We start from the raw sequence: 25141 nt of genomic DNA, 5'->3' as shown, positions 1-25141 counted from the left end.
GTTACCTGTAGATCTTTATTTATTTTACATGTTTCTTAAACAAAAAATTTAAAAAAGAAAGTGAATGGAGATACAAAGACTACATTCCATGTTATTAATCTGATAATATTAATTAATATTGTTATTTTACATTCAGATACCTCTATCTTGTATCTGTCTTGTCCACATTTTGTTGGAGGAGAAATAAATAAAAAATGTGGTTGTGGCAAATGCTCTGCTTTCCATTTCTATCCCTTTGTGTGCTAATACTGTGTTATACAGTGATGATCATTCTCACTAAATCCAGACAACAGCCAGCAATGGGTTGAGTGCCTAAGGGGCGTACCGGTAAGTGACATTTTCAAAATTGTACAAAAGAATAAAAATAACTTGTATTGCTAGTGTTTTCTGCTTCTACAGTAAAACAGCCCATCTTGCTTGAATCCATAGTTGGTGAAACTGCCACGTCAGTTTGGTATATTACAACAACAAAGAAGTTACTTTAAACACAAACAGTTTCTTTCCCTCGTACATCATTGCACGCGCGATAGAACACCAGAATATGTACTGCAATTATAATTATTTTAACCGTGCTGCCAGTCGCTCCTCTCTGTTTCATCAACAAAATAATAAAGACGCTGGGGATGAATAGTGGTGCTATTTCACCTTATGCAGATTTCAGCTTTTTTTTTTTTTTTTTACAATCAAATTGATTTAAATGTCACTTGCGTCTTTTTGGAACCAATAAAATCTAGTCATTTACTGTAACACTTATGTCCAATTTGCAAAACGTACTCCCTTTTGGCACACAGAATCCAATTGGTTGTAATGGTTCTTCATGTTTTTACATGGAAAACTAGTGTAACCCCTGATTATAATAGAAAGCTGGCAATGCTCTTCGTTTACATACATTTGATGGAGGGGAAAGTTCCTCTTGTGTGTGGGTGAGTGATGACTGCGAATGCCAGTCCATTTATGAAAGATTATTTAAACCAGAATTAGCTTTGAGAACTGCAGCTCCATAATAATATCAGTCATGATAAAGTCCTCCCACCACCTGCTGGGTCAGGGGGGAAAGAACTGACCACAGGGCCAGACTGCTCTGTTAGATAACATCTAAGAATTGAGGCTAGAATTCCCATCTAAATAACAAAGTATCACTTTCAGTTTATTAAAATGTCAGATGGGCCATTATCGTGATCACGTTGGGTTGCTGAGACACAACGGCTCCAGAGCGTCACAAATGCTGTACATAGCTGCATGATCCAGAGAGGAATAGAGAGACAGTGTATGTGGTGGTGGCAGGTGGGGCTGGTTCTACAGTGAGAGGTTGAGTGAGGTCATCCGAAGCTGAGGGGAGATGGTGTCTCTGCCAGCCACGGTCAGGTCCTTACCAGTCTGAAGCAAAAAGAACGGGAACGAGACAGAGGAGGAGAGGAGAGGGAATCAGCCAGTCTTGGGAGGAATGGTATGAGTCACAGGCTTCTGGAGACACGTGATCCACTCATGGAATGGATCCTTAACACTCAGACAGCTCTTCTCTCTCTCCTGTGTACACAGCATTGATAGACCATTATCTGCCTAGTGCCCTCTCTCTGGGAAACACAGCAGCTCAACTTGGTCTTTTGCTCTCAGTTTATGTGCTCTACCCCAATACATGTATGGTGGACATTGACAATCAGAGACGCTTTCTTCTATACACACACGCCATTTTCTCTGTCTACCTGTGCATCTTCTATTTGTTTCTGTAGTTAGTTTGACTGATTTTAGGGAAGTCTCATGTTATGAAATGTTAAACCTCTGTACTGTATGTGGAGCAGGTCTGACCCACTGGCTGATGTGACCCAGAGGACATCGCTCCAATCTCAGGGTAGACAGCTGGGTGAATCAGGGCGGAGGGTACACAGGCAGTATATGTACACACACACACAGACACACAAACACATTCACGATTACAGCTTTAAATTACTACACATACTAAATCTATTTGTCTCTAGTCCCATTCCTGTGTGAGATTGCAGAGAGAGATGGAGTGATTGTATAGAGTATAAACTGTCATATCTCCAGTCTCTTTGAAAGTGGCTTTAGTTGATGTAACAGAAAAGCCACCGAGTGGACTGTTTTATCTACTAGGCTGTATGTTGTCGTTATGTTTTACTCTGCTCAGGCTACCAATGCAAATGGCCCAGTTGTATAACAGTGGTACAAAATCACTATGGCAACAACAGTGTACTATTTTTAGGTTTTCTCTGAAGCTGAGGATAAAATGGTGTCCCAGAATCTCAGATGTTTGTGATCATACCCCATCAAACACTCACCTCTATTTCAAACAAAAGTATTTATTTCTTAATGCTGCATGTCCATTTATCATATCTGTTTATGTCATACTCCATTAAGTATCATGTGCTTCAAATATACTTCAAAACAGAGTTTTAGCTCTCCTATTTTTCTTCCTAACCCTCATTCTGCCTCCTCTAAAGGACAGAGATATATAACATTTCTAAACATGTGTGTCTAGGCCAAAGGCCATTCTTAATATACACACACTGGTTAACTTGGGTTGATGTCACTCTTGGGCCTTACACCGTATCAGTCTCTTGCTGTTTGCCTGAAATCAAATCCTCATGCATAAACAATTCCAACTGAGCCCGCCACAAACACCCAATGTCATACACAAACACACGCACTTACACAGCCTGCCAGTACTCACGAACACATACACAGATTAAGTGTGTTTAAGAGTTCCGGGAAGACCAAGTTGGGCACATCAAGAAGCATGCAAATGTCAAAAGGCGTCAAGGGAAATAATAAACAAATTTAAACAAACAGATTTGTACTGCTCATCTTTGTTGGACTGAGTAGACTGTATAGTTTGATGGATGCAGGCAGACATCCCCACACACAAGCACACCAATTCCCTATCAGTCCCATCGCTCACTCAGTCCCTCTGCCTCCTCTCAGACAGATAGGCCCTCAGACAGTCACAGAATCCCTCTGTCTGTCACGCAAAGGCTTGCAATGGCTAACTCACATTTCTTGTGGCTCTGCCGCTTTCGGCTCTCAAAATGGAGTGTGCGAGTGTGTGTGTGTGCGTCTAAACAAGCCAGTGTTGTTATGGTTGTTGTGCTGGGCATGTTTTGACAGAGGTTAAATTCAGTGACTTCATATTGCTCTAAGTCAGCCAGTGCATTGAAACAAGAATGGAAACTAGGTGAAAATGACTGCTTCTCTTTCAGTGCCCTCTCCCCTGTCACTCGTCAGGTTTAGTTAGTTCTCTGTCAATACCTGCTTAAATGAAAACCCATTTGATCCTGATATAACACTTCTGTATACTACTCCCAGTCAAAAGTACTGTACTGTGATCTTGGAATCACTTTGGGCCAGATTCAGACTTGTCTTTCCTACACACGCCTTTCCTACACACTTCTCAGTAGTTGTTATTCAGATGTAACATTAGGCATTGTGTAACGGGCTTTGCAGGCGTGGTTCCCTTGCACGTGCGGAAAACATATTTAATTCAACCTCTGAAAATCTGTTGCTGGCCAACAGATTTTCTTGTGGAGTTTTCATTCAATAGGGTTTTCAACACATTTATCTCAAGCCATCCCTTTTAATTTAGTGTAAGCCCACCTTTAATTTGAATTTTCTTAACAGACTCACTAGAATGAATATATGGAGAGAACTGTTCAAAATATTAGGGATCAATGAAGGAAAGCCATGTAAATACACACACGTCTCTTTTTCAGCACCAATTGGTAGATTTAAAAAATACTCTGATCTTGTGTATTATTTAAGGTTAGGAAAGTATTTATGAATAATCATGAGAAAAAAAAAGGTTTGGAGAGCCTTTACGCACAAAATATATTAGTGATTCAAAAATAGTGGTTCAAAAATAATCCTGTGAGTTGCCATATTCAATTGTTCAATCCATGAAATATTGAAAAGTGAGAAAAGTGTACAATGGGGGTTAAACAGTAGTCCTATAAATCTACCCTAATAATCCTCACTAATTATGGAACTGTGATGACAATGGTCCAGTCGTCGTGAACCATGCACCAGGCTCCAGGTTTAAACTGCTATGTATGGTCTGCGTTCAATAAATAGGCTACATGTCCCAAATTATTGCACAATTTGTAATACGTTAGCCTAATATAATCCACTATTGCTAGTGATCCTCAGGAACAACCACACAAATGTGACAGAGGAAAGAAAGGCTACCGATAGTGGATCATATTTAACACAATACAAGGTCTAGGGGAAAACAAGAGCTCTCTGTTTTGGAGGGGTTGTGCAGTCCTTTGTTGGCTTTGCAGGTGCTGCTTATACTGTACAGAGGATCCTGATAATGCTTCACCATTGGGCTCAAGTGACCTTCACATCTGTGAGGGGGGTTTAACCATATTTAGAGATGGATGGAGGGAGATAGAGGGAGACAAGGAATGGACAAGAGGACAAATCAGGCCAAGATGGAATTAGACTCTTACATAAGGGCGGCGGTGACGTGGTTTGACATAGCAGGGTAAGAATTAGCCCAAGGCTCCTGTTAGGGCTGGTCCACAGCCTGTGCTGTTAAACAGGCTTAGATGAACATCCAAATTACTTTAATGAGATATTAATGACACACCCTACTTCATCACAAGTCGTCATTATTGATATATGATCACCCAATTAAGTGGATACAGTATGTCGACAATTTACTGTCCATAAGGATTATTACTGTAATACATTGATGCATGTTATGTTGGCTGTACATCAAGTTCATCTTGTTGTACTGTTGGCCTTCATGCCTTTATCTGCAATAGTGATTGGGTTGTATTTCTATGTAAATCATCATCCTTGATTCCTCATCCTCACTCTGGTTATAGAAGATTTTGTTGTCCTGAAAACAAAATTGCTGAAATAGTGTGAGCTTACAAAATCTGTTATCATGTTTATGTACAAACAATTTAATGCAAGGGATTATAATGATGCGCTCTCTCTCTCATTCCCTCCCTCTCTTTCTCTTTATTACATTTTCTTTCCAATAATAATAGCTGCCCTCCCCCTCCTTGTCCCCATCTATATCTCTGACGCTGAGTGTTGGGTTTACATAAATGTTGTCTCACTGCCATGTTGTGTGCCCAGGAGAGGTGGATGTGAATAGTAAAGGTGAGGGATGCTGCATGTTTCTGTGTTTGTATCCCAGCAGCTAAACAGCTCAGGTCCAGTAGTAATAGCCCCGTGTAGCTCAGTTGGTAGAGCATGGCGTTTGCAACGCCAGGGTTGTGGTTTCGATTCCCACGGGGGGCCAGTATGAAAATGTATGCACTCACTAACTGTTAATCGCTCTGGATAAGAGCGTCTGCTAAATGACTAAAATGTAATACTGAGAGCCCAAGTGGAGATGGATGGAGTGAGACATAGTTAACTGGGTGATTTGATCTCTATAACCCCAACAAATAGGGTTCATTATCCATTAAACGCCCATGTTGTTGACCTTAATCAATGCTCTCTTCATACACAGTAAATAGGGCAGGGATGTGTGTAATCTGTAGGAAGCCAAAGACTACATTTAATACTTTTGAATACATTATATTCTATTAAGTTCCATCACATGGAAAACCCCAATAATACAGTGAGGTAAAAAAGTATTTGATCCCCTGCTGATTTTGTACGTTTGCCCACTGACAAAGACATGATCAGTCTATAATTTTAATGATAGGTTTATTTGAACAGTGAGAGACAGAATAACAACAAAGAAATCCAGAAAAACGCATGTCACAAATGTTATAAATTGTTTTGCATTTTAATGAGGGAAATAAGTATTTGACCCCCTCTCAATCAAAAAGATTTCTGGCTCCCAGGTGGCTTTTATACAGATAACGAGCTGAGATTAGGAGCACACTCTTAAAGGGAGTGACTGACTCATAGTCATACACAAACATGCCCCCACAACTAGCCGGGTGCTGTATATTTAGCCGCCTCTAAAAATAAGAAGGAAAAGAACCGTCTAATCTGGAGAGGACGCAAATTATCTGTCCACCCCCGTCACCATGTGTTCTTGTTCACAGATCAGCTTCCCACTCCTCAGAATATCTGCAGGTCTCTACTGCACGTCTGCACATTTCTCTGTGTGGACGTGTGTTTCTCTATATGTACGCGTTAATGAGATTGTGCAGATAGACCAATTTTTCTTCAGGGCGGGGGCTATATGAGTGTTTGGTCAGAGCTAATGTATTTTTTGTACAGTAGCCTACTTGTGCAGTGTGATCCCCGGCTACTCATAAGATCATTGAAAACTCTATGCCACACACAGTGTTCTCAAAGGAAAAACTCCCTTTCCAGCCTCAGGGATGGAAAATACAAATCCCTTGTGAACCACTCAGACATGCACTTCAGACATCTCTGTCCATTGACCGAGAGAAGCATGTACCCTTTTGGGGCAGCCTCACAAGGAAAAATAGAACAACCTATACCAAAATCTTTTAGAAAAAGCAGAGCAACAACATCAGTCTTAGTGTCAATACGGGTCTGACATGTTGCTGTCAGTAATGCATTTCTGAAACAACTATAAATAAATATATATGTATTTTGTCTATAATCACAATGTTCAATCAATCAGCTCATGGAGAAGAAGGTAGTAAGATTTGTACTGATGGAATCAAGCCTAAAAAACAAACATTTATGACCTTATTAATCAATTAGAGAGGATGGAGGCAGGTAAAGTGACAACAGCAGCTGATCAAGCTGGATGGGTCCATCAAATCACTTAACATACAGATTGGGTTAGATTGGAGGTCCTAATTAATAGGATGGTGCTCTTTCACCAGAGTGGGATAATCATCATAGCTGAAGGAACAAAGAGAGAATCCCACCTCCCCACCCTCTTTTTGCCCTCAGAACAGCCTCAATTCGTGGTGTCGAAAGCGTTCCACAGGGATGCTGGCCCATGTTGACTCCAATGTTTCCCACAGTTGTGTCACGTTGGCTGGATGTCCTTTGGGTTGTGGACCATTAAGTGATAAGAAGAAAAGCCTTCTTTAACCTGTCTCCCCCCCTTCATCTACACTGATTGGAGTGGATTGAACAAGTGACATCAATAAGGGATCATAGTTTTCACCTGGATTCACCTGGTCAGTCGATGTCATAGAAAGAGCAGGTGTTCTTAATGTTTTGTATACTTAGTGTATATGCTCTCCCCTCAGGGACTCTGTGCAATAGATGTACTCTGATACCTAAGTATGTTTACCTAACTGAAGGTAAGAGATACACAGCTTCTTTCTTTCATGACCACTCAACCAGATTGAAGGACATGTAGCCTCTGGGAGGGGAGTTGCCTAGCACTCCAGAAATCTGATGCTTCTTCTGATCATTGATCTTTCATCACCCTTTCAGCACTTCTACAGTCAAGTTTTCATACACGTCTTTAGGATCTCTATGTCTTCACTGGTGATATAATTGTATCCAGGCATTCAAGATCACTTTACATGGCATGTCCATTCAAACACACATTGCTTTCCATGATACAAAACATTATGTTTCTCATATTCATAGTCAAATAATTGGACTTGGACTTTTTAAGGTCTAAAAACCAGCATTGAGAAGTTCAGAATAAATGTTTTATATCTGACTGACAACATGTACACTGAAAATCAGTCTTTGTACAAAAAACAGGCACGAAATACAGATAAATGGAGAAAAAAAAAAAATCCAAGAATGAAATAGGGTAGATAATAGATGTAGTTTTTATGTGCAAGATTTACTGTGTCAGAAGGTAAGAGAGACTATGATGGAGTGACTAGGAGAGTTGGTATTTGCTTGTCCTCACCTCTGTCTTAGCTCTCCATTCTGTGTCATTATGTAACCAAGCTGAACAAATATGTCTTTATCTAAGGGCAGACAAGCGAGCCCAGGCTGTAACCAAGAGTCTCTCTGTCTCTCGGTCTCTTGCTCTCTGTGTTTTTTTGCTGTCACAAAATAAGATGTTAGTTTGTGGCCCAGTGAGTTCTCCCATTATGTATACTTCCAAATGGATCCTAGTCAGCAGAATGACTGTGTAGGCTACGCCATTCAGTTGGAATTTTGGATCGGTGTGTTAAGCCATGCCTGTGTTGTTGGTGTGTGTGTGAGTAATTGTGCCATTATGGATCAGTGGTTAAGCGTGCCACACAGTTCTACCACCACTACATGTGTGTTGGTGTTTTTTCACACTGTACCATAAACTTCTAGGGTTCAGACTGGGGCAAAGTTGCCCATCGAGAATCTTATTTTTATTTTTATTTTTTTACAGTGTAGGCCTAATAGAGAGCCCCTTTTCATCTAAACTCCATTAAATTACATATGCATAGATATTTATTTGCTTATTGGTATGCTTTACCGGTCACTTTTTTTAACAATACATTTACAATACAACAAACAATCCACTACTCTGCACGTATGATATCTAGAGGGGTTGGGTTAAATGTGGAAGACACATTTCAGTTGAATGCATTCAGTTGTACAACTGACTAGTATCCCCCTTTCCCTTCCCTTTCCCTTAACCCACTGAAGAGGTCATCACTAGCTTCCATAGCCACAAAGTCATAATTAAGGCTAAACCCTGCCCATTTCTACAATTTATCTTAACATTTGATTTTAAACCTAACCTTAACCACACTGCAACCTTGTGCCTAGCCCTTCCCTTAAATTAAAATCAAAAATATATTTGTTTTAATTGCCAATTTTTACTTTGTGGCTGTGGAATCTGACTTGGCTATGGAAGCTAATGGAAGACTGTGAAAAACAACCAGGAACAGTGATTTAAAAAAATGTATAATGCTGACCTCTGGTGGCAGTAAAATGTGGTAACTTTTGAATCTGTTTTCCTGTGTTTTATATATATTTCCACACTATGAGTTTGGAATAATACTTTAAAATTGTGAAAATTATTATAATGCCCTTTTAGTGAAAGAGCTGTTTGAAAAGACAGCCTGAAATGACTGCCTGTTTTGGTGGCATTGAGTTTTGGCCAGGCGGTAAATTAGTTAATGACCAATAAGAAAGAGCGTTCCAAACCAAAGTTTTCAGTTTTCCCCTCCCCACCACTCCCAGACAATGGTGGAGTTCGTTTTGCAAGGCCCGGTGCCCAGCCCCACCACTCCCAGACAATGGTGGAGTTCGTTTTGCAAGGCCCGGTGCCCAGGGTGAATGGAGAGTTCACTTAAGGACCAATGGAATGGTCTAAAATGTGCAAACTCCACCCACCTGGGGTACCGGGCCATGCAAAATGAACTCCACCAGTCCTTTCAAAATTATTTATTGAGAAATTGCTCTTGCTAAGGTACGTTATTTATCATGAGGGATACCTGGAGAAAATCGGACCTCTCTGAAATGAAAATGGATGGCCCTCCATTCAGTAAAATATATTTTTACCCGACCCTCCCTGAACACTTGACCCTCCCCTATACCCAAAATAATAATGGAAACAAAGTGGATAGCCTACCGTTTACCGTCACAGACCAGAGCCTTAGATATGCAGTTTTAGAAACTTTTCTTCGTTTTGTAAGTATTACATGGCAAAGTAGCCAGAATGTTGTGGATTTGCAGACCCCCATGGGCAAGGGTAGGTTTGAGAATATATCCATTATAATAAAAGCATATTATTTGCGGTCCGAGAAAAAATAGCCTTTTATAAACGCATTTGATTAAATTCTACGTCATTTTACATCACTGAAGACAAGCGGAATCTTTTTTAATACCACAACCGAGCATGACAACAAATGAGTGCATGCTGCAGCACCGGAGACGTTTTGATTTCTATACAGGCTATTGTTAAAAAAGAGGATAGTCTTAAGTTTCAACTGTAAAAATTGAGTGCAACAGAACGAGTTACAACTGAAGTATCTGGTCATCAATGAATTCGAGAAAAATACATTCGTTGTTTAACACAGCAGCCGCATATCATCAGGTAGGCCTACATGCACCTTTAACTTTTTTTCATTTGGGAATCGATCATACTATTTTATTCCATGATGTTGTTGTTGCAAAATAGATTTGTGTTGACTGTGGACATGGGAATATAAGAGCAACTGCTTGGCTAAATACAAAAAAAACTAGGCATGCATAGCTCAAACCGCATGATCTTCAAACCAAAGACTGGCCAAACTCGTGTATCTAAAAGTGAATTCAAATAATGACTGTATCGCCTAATATGACATCCCCCCCCCCTCTCCCATTCTTATTTAATTCTAAGTAATAATGTTTTTAAATGTAATTTTGTACAGCCTAAATGCGAAATTTGTGGGCATGTTGTTGAAGTGCTGTTGTTGATGTGTTGTTGAAATGCTGACCGCTCCAGCCTGTAAGGTGTCAAAAATGCTTCACATTTGATTTCTTAAATGGCAGGCTATAGCCTAATAATAATATAGCCTAAATAATTAATTTTCGTTACTTCTTAGGCTACCTGGCTTGCTCCTGACTGATTTAGAGTTAGTATGTTGTTTAGTAGCCAGTTGAATGTCAATTGAAAGTGAAAGAATCATACTGTACATTACTTATCAATCAAAGTCAATTTTTGTCTCCTCGGCTATAGAAGGTTGTAGCGCAGCCTCTGAATGTCATCGAGACAAACCAAATATATTATATATGCATTGGAGTTACGTCTTTCCCCTGCAGTATGAAAAATGTATGCACTCACTAACTGGAAGTCGCTCTGGATAAGAGCGTCTGCGTAATGACAAAAAAAAAAAAAAAGTACAGCTTGTTTCTAGCATAAAGCATTGCGGACTAAAGCGCCATTATGGATCACGTTAAATAATCAGGTCCATTTAATTGTTTTCAAAATCATAAGCTAACAAGGGGTAGGCCTTTGCTTTCAGCCATTTATTTTAACAAAAGCCACAATACCCTCAATTCGAGCCCTGGTTTTAACTTGTGGTCCTGTGGTCCTCTGTAGCTCAGCTGGTAGAGCACGGCGCTTGTAACGCCAAGGTAGTGGGTTCGATCCCCGGGACCACCCATACACAAAAAAATGTATGCACGCATGACTGTAAGTCGCTTTGGATAAAAGCGTCTGCTAAATGGCATATTATTATTATATATAACTTAACACACCAAGCTCTTCACTGACATTGAGATATTTAAGGAGTGTATGGTGACTGAAGGAATTGGCTGACAAAATCTATGGATAGTAGACTATAATTTTGTCTGTCAAACTCTTATTTCATGAATAGGAAGAAACAGGCTACAACACAAAACCCTCTTGTTGTTAGTAGCCTAAAGTCAAATTACAATGAAGACTGTTTAAATTAACAGTCATCGGTTAGGCAGCACAAAAGTGTTTATTTACATCAGCAACAGCAGGGCAGGCCGGGGCTCATGATTGGGAACACCTATCCATTGCAGTGTAGCCTAGTTTTATATACACCATCCCAGTAGCGCAAAAACCCTGGAAGGAAGTACATTTTCTAAGAAATATAACTTTGCCCTGTGCTTTGCCGAGCATGCTCAAATCAAATTGTATTTGCCACATGCGCCGAATACAACAGGTGTAGACATTACAGTGAAATGCTTACTTACAAGCCCTTAACCAACATTTACATTTTTAGTCATTTAGCAGACGCTCTTATCCAGAGCGACTTACAGTTAGTGAATACATTTTTTTTTTTTATACTGGCCCCCCATGGGAATTGAACCCACAACCCTGGCGTTGCAAACTCCATGCTCTATCAACTGAGCTACATCCCTGCCGGCCATTCCCTCCCCTACCCTGGACGACGCTGGGCCAATTGTGCGCCGCCCATGAGTCTCCCGGTCGCGGCCGGCTGCGACAGAGCCTGGATTCGAACCAGGATCTCTAGTGGCACAGTTAGCACTGCGATGCAGTGCCTTAGACCACTGCGCCACTCACAGTTTTTCTTAAACTCACAATGCAGTTTAAGAAAAAAAAGAAGAAAAAAAAGCAAATATTTAAAGAGCAGCAGTAAAATAAAATAACACTAGGGAGGTTATGTACAGGGGGTAACGGTACAGAGTCAATGTGTGGGGGCACCGGTTAGTCGAGGTAATTGAGGGAATATGTACATGTGGGTAGAGTTAAAGTGACTATGCATGAATAATAAACATAGTAGCAGCAGTGTAAAAGAGGGGGTTGGGGTTGGGGTTGGGGTGGGGGGGACAATGCAAATAGTCCGGGTAGCCATGATTAGCTGTTCAGGAGTCTTATTGCTTTGGGGTAGAAGCTGTTAAGAAGCCTTTTGGACCTAGACTTGGCACTCCGGTACCGCTTGCCATGCAGTAGCAGAGAGAACTGTCTATGACTAGGGTGGCTGGAGTCTTTGATCATTTTTAGGGCCTTCCTCTGACACCGCCTGGTATAGAGGTCCTGGATGGCAGGAAGCTTGGCCCCAGTGATGTACTGGGCCGTACGCACTACCCTCTGTAGTGCATTGCGGTCAGAGGCCGAGCAGTTGCCATACCAGGCGGTGATGCATCCAGTCAGGATGCTCTCGATGGTGCAGCTGTAGAACTGTTTGAGGATCTGAGAACCCATGCCAAATCTTTTCAGTCTCCTGAGGGGGAATAGGCTTTGTCGTGCCCTCTTCATGACTGTCTTGGTGTGTTTGGACCATGATAGTTTGTTGGTGATGTGGACACCAAGGAACTTGAAGCTCTCAACCTGTTCCACTACAGCCCCGTCGATGAGAATGGGGGCTCTTTTTTTTCCTATAGTCCATAATCATCTCCTTTGTCATGATCATGTTGAGGGAGAGGTTGTTATCCTGGCACCACACGGCCAGGTCTCTGACCTCCTCTCTATAGGCTATCTCATCATTGTCGGTGAACAGGCCTACCACTGTTGTGTCGTCAGCAAACTTAATGATGGTGTTGGAGTCGTGCCTGGCCATGCAGTCATGGGTGAACAGGGAGTACAGGAGGGGACTGAGCACGCACCCCTGAGGGGCCCCCGTGTTGAGGATCAGCGTGGCAGATGTGTTGTTACCTACCCTTACCACCTGGGGGCGGCCCGTCAGGAAGTCCAGGATCCAGTTGCAGAGGGAGGTGTTTAGTCCCAGGGTCCTTAGCTTAGTGATGAGCTTTGAGGGCACTATGGTGTTGAACGCTGAGCTGTAGTCAATGAATAGCATTCTCACGTTGTCCAGGTGGGAAAGGGCAGTGTGGAGTGCAATAGAGATTGCATCATCTGTGGATTTGTTGGGGCGGTATGCAAATTGGAGTGGGTCTAGGGTTTCTAGGATAATGGTGTTGATGTGAGCCATGACCAGCCTTTCAAAGCACTTCATGGCTACAGATGTGAGTGCTACGGATCGGTAGTCATTTAGGCAGGTTATCTTAGTGTTCTTGGGCACAGGGACTATGGTGGTCTGCTTGAAACATGTTGGTATTACAGACTCAGTCTGGGACATGTTAAAAATGTCAGTGAAGACACTTGCCAGTTGGTCAGCGCATGCTCGGAGTACACGTCCTGGTAATCCGTCTGGCCCTGTGGCGTTGTGAATGTTGACCTGCTTAAAAGTCTTACTCACATCGGCTACAGAGAGCTTGATCACATAGTCATCCGGAACAGCTGATGCTCTCATGCATGCTTCAATGTTGCTTGCCTCGAAGTGAGCATAGAAGTGATTTAGCTCGTCTGGTAGGCTTGTGTCACTGGGCAGCTCGTGGCTGTGCTTCCCTTTGTAGTCTGTAATAGTTTTCAAGCCCTGCCACATCCGACAAGCGTCAGAGCCGGTGTAGTACGATTCAATCTCAGTCCTGTATTGCCTCTTTGCCTTTTTGATGGTTCGTCGGAGGGCATAGCAGGATTTCTTATAAGCGTCCGGGTTAGAGTCCCGCTCCTTGAAAGCGGCAGCTATACCATTTAGCTCAGTGCTGATATTGCCTGTGATCCATGGCTTCTGGTTGGGGTATGTACGTACGGTCACTGTGGGGATGATGTCATTGATGAAGCCAGTGACTGATGTGGTGTACTCCTCAATGCTATCGGAAGAATCCCGGAACATATTCCAGTCTGTGCTAGCAAAACAGTCCTGTAGCTTAGCATCTGCGTCATCTGACCACTACCTTATTAACCGAGTCACTGGTGCTTCCTGCTTTAGTTTTTGCTTATAAGCAGGAATCAGGAGGATAGAGTTATGGTCAGATTTGCCAAATGGAGGGCGAGGGAGAGCTTTGTACGCGTCTCTGTGTGTGGAGTAAAGGTGGTCTAGAGTTTTTTTCCCCTCTGGTTGCACATTTAACATGCTGGTAGAAATTAGGTTGAACGGATTTAAGTTTCCCTGCATTAAAGTCCCCGGCCATTAGGAGCGCTGCCTCTGGATGAGCGTTTTCCTGTTTACTTATGGCCTTATACAGCTCATTGAGTGCAATCTTAGTGCCTGCATCGGTTTGTGGTGGTAAAAAGACAGCTACGAAAAATATAGATGAAAACTCTCTAGGTAAATCGTGTGGTCTACAGCTTATCATGAGATACTTTACCTCAGGCGAGCAAAACCTCGAGACTTCTTTAGTATTAGATTTTATGCAACAGCTGTTGTTTACAAATATACACAGACCGCCACCCCTTGTCTTACCGGAGTCAGCCGTTCTATCCTGCCGATGTAGCCTATATCCCGCCAGCTGTATGTTATCCATGTCGTCGTTCAGCCACGACTCGGTGAAACATAAGATATTACAGTTTTTAATGTCCCGTTGGTAGGATAACCGTAATCTTAGGTCGTCTAATTTATTTTCAAATGATTGAACATTGGCTAATAGGATTGATGGAAGAGGCAGTTTACTCGCTCGCCGTCGGATCCTTACAAGGCACCCCGACCTACGTCCACGATATCTCTGTCTCTTTCTCATGCGAATGACAGGGATTTGGGCCTTGTCGGGTGTCTGTAGGATATCCTTGGCATCCGACTCGTTGATTAAAAAATAGTCGTCCAATACGAGGTGAGTAATCGCTGTCCTGATATCCAGAAGCTCTTTTTGGTCATAAGAGACAGTGGCAGAAACATTATGTACAGAATAAATTACAAATAACGCGAAAAAACACACATAATATTACAATTGGTTAGAGGGCTGTAAAACGGCTGCCATCTTCTTTGGCGCCATCTTCAGCCTAGGCGTATAGCCTATAGTATAGCCAAGGATAATTTTATTCAGACCACACTAGCCAGCAGAGAATCAGGGATGAGGGACATCATTGGGCACTCATCTAGATACTATAATAATCAACTAATTCTCAAACCCTGAGCAATATGACATTTAATCAATTACAAATTACATGACCCTCCCCTGGACTAAATTTTAAAAAATACTAAACCCTCCCCCTGACTGAAATTGAAAAAGCATGACCCTCACACATTTCCCTCCAGGTAACAATTTTGTACATTTCGACCACTCCCTAAGAAGCTATTGTTGTTTATTTATACAAAACGAACTCCACCAGTCATAGCAAAATTCTTGCTTGAGAAATTGCTCTTGCTAAGATTATATTTTTGAATGGTTTGAAAACAATGGTACTTAATTAAGGTGCTTATTTTTTTACCCAGAAATGATTTGATATTGAGATAAAAAAATAAACGGCTGCAGCAGCACAAGTGACCTCTTAGACACAAGGCTAAATAGCTTTATGGTCACACAGGGCCCAATATTTTCTCGATTCAGAAATCATTGACGTCAAATAAACATAATTTGTTCATGATCATGCATTTTTATTTAATTGAAGGTAAATTAGACTACTGAATTAGCAGTCTCGTGTCATAATTTGAGATTGTAATAATTTCCTGCAAGAGCAATATTGTTTATCATAATCAAACATGAATCAAACGCATATTTTTTCTGTGAAGTGTCAAGATATCTCAAACATAAACAGTCAATAATAAAACTAACGTAGTTGGTAGTGGTCACATCTGTTCAATCAAACATCTACTTTCAGAGCATATCCCCAAGGTGAACTAGCTATGGTTATCATTCAGCTACGTTGCTCCATAAATCTGCGGGAGGAAAGATCCTCAAGATCTGACTTGTAGTTGGCTGGTTTTTAATGTCAAATGCCGCGTTCACGTGCTAGTCGGAACTAGAAACGCAGAAATGTGCGACTTTCTAACTGGTTGAACGCGGCTCGTGTATAACTACAATGTCAGAGTTTCCTTGTTCCGACTAATACTAGAACATGGCATATGGTAGTAGGCGCTTCATTGGTGACGTGTCTTTACAGAGCTTTCTTTTCAGTGCGGAGAGGCTAGATGGTGCCACGCGAACTGTGCTGATCCTTCAAGTGGCACCAATTTAACACAACAGGAATCGGATCAAGGACACCATGGGCAGTGAGTGATTTTTCCAACTTCTATGTATGTTCATGTACCTGTGAACTGCATATTACATTTATCTTAGAAATATTTAACTTTGCTAGGAATGGATATGTAGCTATGAAGCTGTAATGCTAACATCAGCTGTAGCTAACGTTGTTACTCTAGCTGGCTAACTAGTAACAGCTAGTTATTGTGCGTCCTTAGCTAACATTTGCTCATCTGTGTTACATACATCACCATTTACTTATCAATGAACTGTTAAATGAAGCTTGCAAAATATTCCATTGTGATTTAGCTAGGTAGTTAATGTTAGTTACAATACTAACGGAATTGGCAGCTAACGATAAAGCCAAGGAAGGCAGGACTCGGTAGTTAGCTAGCTACTGTAACCTTAGTAAGCCAGACTCGAGGGCCCATCAATTGTTGCTGTTGGCCCTTGTTTGGGGCATTTAGATTGCTGTGTGCATCTACAACATTATCTACCCTCTACAGTCTTGGTGTCATCCTTATAGGAACTGTAACACCGTCTTTGCAATGAATGTGACAGTAACTGTTATCATCATGACTGTAGTTTGCTTCTAGCTCGCTCATTGATTTGAATAAGCCAGTGCATTGCCAATGAATGTCAATTTCTTTGAGCCTAGCTATCTACAGTAACAGTAGTTAACCTTATTTCTATTGCCTCTTTTAATATACTCTCATAATTATCTATAAGACCACTAGTTTGTCCCCACTTACAATATAACTAGTTAGCTAGATTGAATAGCTAGCAGTACTAGCTTCTTTATCTTGTTAGTGAGTCGAACCAACTTTTTGCATGTGTGGGAGTGATGACGTTTCATCCTGACAAAGTTTGAGTATAATAATATAATATGCCATTTAGCAGACGCTTTTATCCAAAGTGACTTACAGTCATGCGTGCATATTGTTTTTTTTTGGTGTATGAGCTGTAGAATCATGTAATAGTAATTACACTTTTATAGCACTTTTCATTACAGACAGAATCTCAAAGCGCTTGTTTAGAAAAATAAACAACAAGAAGTAATTTAAAAATAAATATAGGCTACAACAGTAGCTAGCTAGATCAAGTCCGTTTGAGTGCTTGGGCAGCCTTGGTCATGAGATGATCATAGCTAGATGGTAGTCGGAGGTGGTGGTCAGGTCAGCATGTCCAAGGGCAGGCATCTCGATGTCATCAGGGCGTCTCCGCTGTTTGCAGATTCTCTGTATTGGGACTCTGTGATGAAGTTTTAGCTCCCCACAAAGTACAACCCACTCCTTACTTCAGAAGTATCCTCCTACCTATGTATGTAGACCTACCTCACTGTTCAGCATAATGTCATTCACTGGTTAAGACTTTATATTACTGTATGTTAAATCACTGATGTATAATGTAGTTTTTGTCCAAAGAAACTAACCAATGTCCTCTTGTTTTTTTCCAGTCAAATTTTTGGAAGTCATAAAGCCGTTTTGTGCGGTCTTACCTGAGATTCAGAAACCAGAGAGAAAGGTATAGTATACTGCAATTTCTCCGCAATAGCTCTTTAACAATCTTAGCTCTAGTGATGTCTCTTTAAAATGTCCCTCATTTACCTCTACAGATTCAGTTCAGAGAAAAAGTACTATGGACTGCCATCACTCTCTTCATCTTCCTGGTGTGCTGCCAGGTTAGTATCTGCCGGCCTGAAAATCTGTTTCTCAGTGTAATTCTATCTATTGTATGGCGCTTGCAAAGAAACCCTGCAGCCCAAATCAAATCACATTTTATTTGTTACATGCTTCGTAAACAACCGGTGTAGACTAACAGTGAAATGCTTACTTACTTTCCCAACAATGCAGAGAGAAAAATATATTTTTAAAAATAACATGAGGAATAATGCACATTTTCTCTCACCAGCTGATAATATAGTTAAGGCCAGAGGTGCAGTTGTAGCTCTTGTGGGTTCAGTGTATTGATTCATTCTTTGTATTCTGTCCTCTAGATTCCCCTCTTCGGCATCATGTCCTCAGACTCCGCAGATCCCTTCTACTGGATGAGAGTAATCCTGGCCTCCAACAGAGGTGAGAAACCAACAGTCTGGTTCTACTTAGTTTGAATGCTTGCCTGTATCTTATCATCAGTCATATTGATAAACAGCTCTCAATCTTGGCTACTGATCTTGTTTGAACACATCACTATTATACTTTCGCTGTTTGTTCCTACCTCTTACATGGATAAATAATTATTCCCTGTGATGTTATCAGGTCTTATCTCTTTTGACAAGCAGTCTTGGCAAGAGCTGACATTCTTTGGCTGATTTGTCGCTGTATTCATAGCTTAGCCTTAGTATAATCCTCTTTCCCATTACAAGTGTTGGTTCATAATAATAGTTGACTGAAAACAGTACTGTGATCCCACCATTCTACAGGTACTCTGATGGAGCTGGGTATCTCACCCATCGTTACCTCCGGTCTCATCATGCAGCTGCTGGCTGGAGCCAAGATCATTGAGGTTGGAGACACCCCCAAGGACAGAGCACTCTTCAATGGAGCGCAGAAACGTATGTCCACCCTACAAAGTTTTTACCAAGAATGGGATTAATCATAATGAGATAAGTGATGGTTATTTAACCACCTGACAACTGTTCTCTGAGTTGTGGGCTTGTATGTGATGGGTAGTCGAATAAGGGTCTATAGCCTGTCATAAAGCTGGGGTGTATTCCGTTTTTCATCGGCTATCAACTCATAGCTGTCCAAGGATATTGAATATATACGTAAAAATGTATGCACGCATGACTGTAAGTCGCTTTGGATAAAAGCGTCTGCTAAATGGCATATTATTATTTATATTATATACAACCCATCTCCCTTTGTCCTCTGCAGTGTTTGGAATGATCATCACCATTGGACAGTCCATCGTGTATGTGATGACCGGCATGTACGGAGACCCCTCAGAGATGGGTGCTGGGATCTGCCTGCTCATCATCATTCAGGTTAGTTAGACCCCCCCCCCCCCATCACCACTACACTTAATACTACCACTACCACACTCTCTGTAATGGTTGAAACCCTAGGGATAATGGTCATGAGTGAACTGGACAGTTCATATAAACAGTTCATTAATTTGACCCTTTTAAGTACAGAGACATTTCTAACTTTCACTACTTAAACCCCTGGCTGCCATTTCTCTAATCTTTCAATCAGCGATGCTCAGCTTTCATCCGCCTGGTCAGACTGTATTTGAAGCTCTCTTGTCCCTCTCTTTCTTCCCCAGCTTTTTGTGGCAGGTCTGATTGTGCTGCTGCTGGATGAGCTGCTGCAGAAGGGCTATGGTTTGGGCTCTGGTATCTCCCTGTTCATCGCCACTAACATCTGTGAGACCATCGTCTGGAAGGCTTTCAGCCCCACCACTGTCAATACTGGCAGAGGTATGTATACTGGCCTTACTGCTACCTGTAAGTGTATTGACAATGTACTCATTCTCTTGTTTTTCAGTCAGGGTTGCTCCCCCTTCTGTTCTGTGGTTGGTTGAGTAACCTTGTCTTTTGTGTCTCAGGAACGGAGTTTGAAGGTGCCATCATTGCCCTGTTCCACCTGTTGGCCACACGCACAGACAAGGTGCGCGCCCTGAGAGAGGCCTTTTACCGCCAGAACCTGCCTAACCTCTTGAACCTCATCGCCACTGTCTTCGTCTTTGCTGTAGTCATATACTTCCAGGTCAGTGGACAGACAACCCCCTCTATAGTTGTAGCCTATATCAACTTGGCTGTTTTTTGATTGGTTTTACAAATTGCTTTCAATTCAATGCTTAAAGCTGAAATCCGTAAATGGGAAACAACGCCACGGTTCGCTACAGCGCCTTTATTGTTTTTGTTTAGTTGATGAAATGGAGGAAAGGAGTGTCCAGCAGTGTGGTAAAACAATTAGTGTGCATATTCTGGTGTTCTATCAAATGTGCAATGATGTCCGAAGGAAATAGTGTTTGTTTGAAGTAACTTTTTTGTTGTTGTAATATCCCAAAGAGATGTGACAGTTTTCCCCTTTACGGATTTCAGCTTTAAGTGACCTATGATATGACCATTGGATCTGTTGACAATGTGAACATAAATGGTCAGACCAAAAACCTGAATGCATAGAATGATTGAACACCAACTTTAAATACAGTGGGGGGAAAAAAGTATTTAGTCAGCCAACAATTGTGCAAGTTCTCCCACTTAAAAAGATGAGAGAGGCCTGTAATTTTCATCATAGGTACACGTCAACTATGACAGACAAAATGAGGGGAAAAAATCCAGAATATCACATTGTAGGATTTTTAATGAATTTATTTGCAAATTATGGTGGAAAATAAGTATTTGGTCAATAACAAAAGTTTCTCAATACTTTGTTATATACCCTTTGTTGGCAATGACACAGGTCAAACGTTTTCTGTAAGTCTTCACAAGGTTTTCACACACTGTTGCTGGTATTTTGGCCCATTCCTCCATGCAGATCTCCTCTAGAGCAGTGATGTTTTGGGGCTGTCGCTGGGCAACACGGACTTTCAACTCCCCTCCAATGATTTTCTATGGGGTTGAGATCTGGAGACTGGCTAGGCCACTCCAGGACCTTGAAATGCTTCTTACGAAGCCACTCCTTCGTTGCCCGGGCGGTGTGTTTGGGATCATTGTCATGCTGAAAGACCCAGCCACGTTTCATCTTTAATGCCCTTGCTGATGGAAGGAGGTTTTCACTCAAAATCTCACGATACATGGCCCCATTCATTCTTTCCTTTACACGGATCAGTCGTCCTGGTCCTTTTGCAGAAAAAACAGCCCCAAAGCATGATGTTTCCACCCCCATGCTTCACAGTAGGTATGGTGTTCTTTGGATGCAACTCAGCATTCTTTGTCCTCCAAACACGACGAGTTGAGTTTTTACCAAAAAGTTCTATTTTGGTTTCATCTGACCATATGACATTCTCCCAATCCTCTTCTGGATCATCCAAATGCACTCTAGCAAACTTCAGACGGGCCTGGACATGTACTGGCTTAAGCAGGGGGACACGTCTGGCACTGCAGGATTTGAGTCCCTGGTGGCGTAGTGTGTTACTGATGGTAGGCTTTGTTACTTTGGTCCCAGCTCTCTGCAGGTCATTCACTAGGTCCCCCCCGTGTGGTTCTGGGATTTTTGCTCACCGTTCTTGTGATCATTTTGACCCCACGGGGTGAGATCTTGCGTGGAGCCCCAGATCGAGGGAGATTATTAGTGGTCTTGTATGTCTTCCATTTCCTAATAATTGCTCCCACAGTTGATTTCTTCAAACCAAGCTGCTTACCTATTGCAGATTCAGTCTTCCCAGCCTGGTGCAGGTCTACAATTTTGTTTCTGGTGTCCTTTGACAGCTCTTTGGTCTTGGCCATAGTGGAGTTTGGAGTGTGACTGTTTGAGGTTGTGGACAGGTGTCTTTTATACTGATAACAAGTTCAAACAGGTGCCATTAATACAGGTAACGAGTGGAGGACAGAGGAGCCTCTTAAATAAGAAGTTACAGGTCTGTGAGAGCCAGAAATCTTGCTTGTTTGTAGGTGACCAAATACTTATTTTCCACCATAATTTGCAAATAAATTCATTAAAAATCCTAAAATGTGATTTTCTGGAGAAAAAAATTCTCAATTTGTCTGTCATAGTTGACGTGTACCTATGATGAAAATTACAGGCCTCTCTCATCTTTTTAAGTGGGAGAACTTGCACAATTGGTGGCTGACTAAATACTTTTTTTCCCCACTGTACCATTGACTCTCCGTAGTTGTTTGAAAGGTCTTGAACACTTCTCTCCTCTTCCTTCCAGGGCTTCAGGGTGGACCTGCCCATCAAGTCTGCCCGTTACCGTGGCCAGTACAACACCTATCCCATCAAGCTCTTCTACACCTCCAACATTCCCATCATCCTCCAATCTGCCCTCGTGTCCAACCTGTACGTCATCTCTCAGATGCTCTCCACGCGATTTAGCGGCAACTTCCTGGTTAACCTGCTGGGCACCTGGTCTGTAAGTACCTATCAGAATGACCTTCGAGTGCTGCTTTAGTGTCCACCACACAGAGGAAGACTTGCCTTACTAACTTTCATTACACCAGTACTATTTAAAATGCACATACTTGGTTATTTTATCGCATCACATTTAAACCTTCATGAGTTCAACAGTACTGAATACTTCTATGTGACGTCTAGTCATGGGTGACCGTAAACAACAAAGAGTCTATTTGAAGCCATAATGGGGTTATGATCACGTTTTGTACTACTATGTAAGAACACTGGGAGGGTTGACATAATTAAATATTTCATTTCAGCAGGCCTGTGTAAGCGGGCTAGCCTTTGGCAGGTTTTACTCAAATCTATACATCGTGTATTAACTGTATGTGTGGTTGTTTGTGTATAGGATACTTCCACTGGAGGACCAGCTCGTGCCTACCCGGTTGGAGGTCTCTGCTACTTCCTCTCTCCCCCGGAGTCCTTTGGTTCTGTTCTGGATGACCCCGTTCATGCTGCAATCTACATAGTCTTCATGCTGGGTTCCTGTGCCTTCTTCTCCAAGACATGGATCGAGGTTTCAGGGTCCTCTGCCAAAGATGTGAGTCACTTGATGCACCAGATATATTTGCTCCATATGTTATAGATGTACTTTAGGTTGTGTACAGTGAAGTATGTATGTATGTATGGTAGTTTCTAACTCAGGTCTGTATGTCCGACAGGTGGCTAAGCAGCTGAAGGAACAGCAGATGGTGATGAGGGGACACAGAGAAACCTCCATGGTGCATGAGCTCAACAGGTAAAAACATATGCACCTTTGGTTGCACTCTGGCCCAAGTGTCAAAAATTATTGGTGTGTATACCTTTCTACACATTTCTAATATCTTGTGTTCTGTGTGAAGGTACATCCCCACGGCTGCAGCCTTCGGTGGCCTATGCATAGGTGGGCTGTCTGTCATGGCTGACTTCATGGGCGCCATCGGTTCGGGTACTGGAATCCTATTGGCTGTCACCATCATCTACCAGTACTTTGAGATCTTCGTCAAGGAGCAGAGTGAAGTGGGAAGCATGGGCGCGCTGCTTTTCTAGAAACCCCCCTCCAACACATACCACAGACAGACAGCCTCCACCCTCCACAAATTCTTACTTTTTATTTTGCATTGTATCTAATGCGCACAAATCAGTACATTCTGCCTCTGGGATGCATCTTCTTTCTCAGCTTCTTTGTGTTCCCAGTAGCTCTTGAGGGTTCAAATGCAGACTGGATCTCATTGGGGAAAGAATGTTAGCATTTGTCCCAGTGTTCAGAATGGAATTGCACCTGTTCTGTCCCATTGTTGTTTTTTCAATACCATTACTGTCCTCTCTTGATCTGACCAGCCAGGCTACTCTGCTGACTGTCATCTCCTATAGACAGGTTAAAAGCACAAAGGTCTGACATGATGTCGTTGTCTGACATCAAGCGAGGTTGGCTGAAGCGTGCTCAAGGAAATTGAAGGCTGAGACACCATCTAAAGGAGTCTGCTTAAACCAACACAAGCACTACACCTGGACATTTTTGGAGAGTGGAAAGAAAGCCATGTCATGTTCATTTCAGGTCATCGCAAGCTGTGCATGGATTTTGAAGAGCCACATATTGGGGTGAAAAAATATAAGTTAAATATACTTGTACATGTATTGTATTCCTTAAATGGCTCTGGAAATTTCCAACAAGTCTTGTCATTTTATATATTTTTTTAAATCATGGAATATATTTGTATTCGTGCTGGTCTTAGCAAGGGCATATGTTTGTGCTTTTGTCTCTGAGTCCTAAAGGGAAGGGTTTGTCTGTGTTGTCGTGGTCTTTTATTCCCAGACTGAATCGCTGCAGATAGTTCCTAGACGGGTTTGGTAGGGAGGGAAAGGGGTTTAATTTTTTTGGTTTTTACTTTCTGTATTGGACATAATTGTATTATTAAAAAAAACAAGTGTTTTTTTTCCCAACACTCAAGTTAAATTAACTTATTTCATAATGTTATACACCATGCCACCCACAGAGAGAAACCATTGCAGCGACTACAAATAAAACGCTACTATGGACAGGGCCTATGTCTTTGTTTAGGCCAATGTTTTTCAATAACAGCTAGAAAGCATATCATTCTGTGTTGAATATTCACATGGCAGGAGGAGTCACTACAATATGCATCAAACCGGGTACAAACCTATATATAATTCTGTGGTACATACTGCCAACAGAGCTCAGCACAGTCAGGTTTCACTTCTCTGTGGTACAGTACTGCCAAATAGTCGTCTGGTACGCCACAGGGGTTGGTAGGAGTTGCCCCTAACCACTGGTCCAGGGTCAGATTGTTATTTTATCTTAAACCAATATTTGGGTTCGATCCCCAGGACCACCCATACACAAAAAATATATATAATGTATGCACGCATGACTGTAAGTCGCTTTGGATAAAAGCGTCTGCTAAATGGCATATTATTATTATATCTTCAAGGGGACGTGTAATCTGATCCTAGATCTACCTCGAGATGCTTTAATCACGACTGGACGCCCAGGTGACGTCATTAGTATGAGTCGAAGGATAGAGCGGTCAAAGGTAACTGCATGTCTGACAGAAGCCGGGCGATTAGTGTCATGGCAGCAGCACTAGCTGGATCCCCTATCCATATGAACACTTCCGGTTTTTGGAATGTTGTTTTAAAAATAAAAGTCCGATTGAAAACACTGATACGAAATCAATATTTTTTTGCAGATTTGCATAATGTAACAAAATATGAATAACTACATGGGGAAAATCTAAACTAAAGACAATTACTACTTTATATAAGAAATATTAAGGTGAAGCACATTGAGAAATGGTTGGAGCTAAAGTAAGTGAATGTCAAAACATAATAATAGC

At 41.7% G+C, this 25141-nt stretch overlaps 1 protein-coding gene across 1 annotated transcript; it reads left to right on the top strand.

Moving 5' to 3' along the window:
- Nucleotides 1-16027: 16027 nt before the first annotated feature.
- On the top strand, nucleotides 16028-24328 carry LOC121574977 (protein transport protein Sec61 subunit alpha). Its single transcript, XM_041887693.2, has 12 exons — nucleotides 16028-16271; nucleotides 17699-17766; nucleotides 17858-17923; nucleotides 18239-18317; nucleotides 18665-18796; nucleotides 19119-19228; nucleotides 19510-19663; nucleotides 19792-19952; nucleotides 22066-22263; nucleotides 22654-22845; nucleotides 22967-23043; nucleotides 23147-24328. The coding sequence occupies exons 1-12, from the start codon at nucleotides 16265-16267 to the stop codon at nucleotides 23331-23333; spliced, it is 1431 nt and encodes a 476-aa protein (XP_041743627.1). The 5' UTR covers nucleotides 16028-16264; the 3' UTR covers nucleotides 23334-24328.
- Nucleotides 24329-25141: the final 813 nt, after the last annotated feature.

Source organism: Coregonus clupeaformis, chromosome 10, assembly GCF_020615455.1.
Source record: "Coregonus clupeaformis isolate EN_2021a chromosome 10, ASM2061545v1, whole genome shotgun sequence".
Classification (NCBI taxonomy): Eukaryota; Metazoa; Chordata; class Actinopteri; order Salmoniformes; family Salmonidae; genus Coregonus; species Coregonus clupeaformis.
Note: the sequence above shows the minus strand (reverse complement) of the source record. Positions and strands in the feature narration are given on the sequence as shown.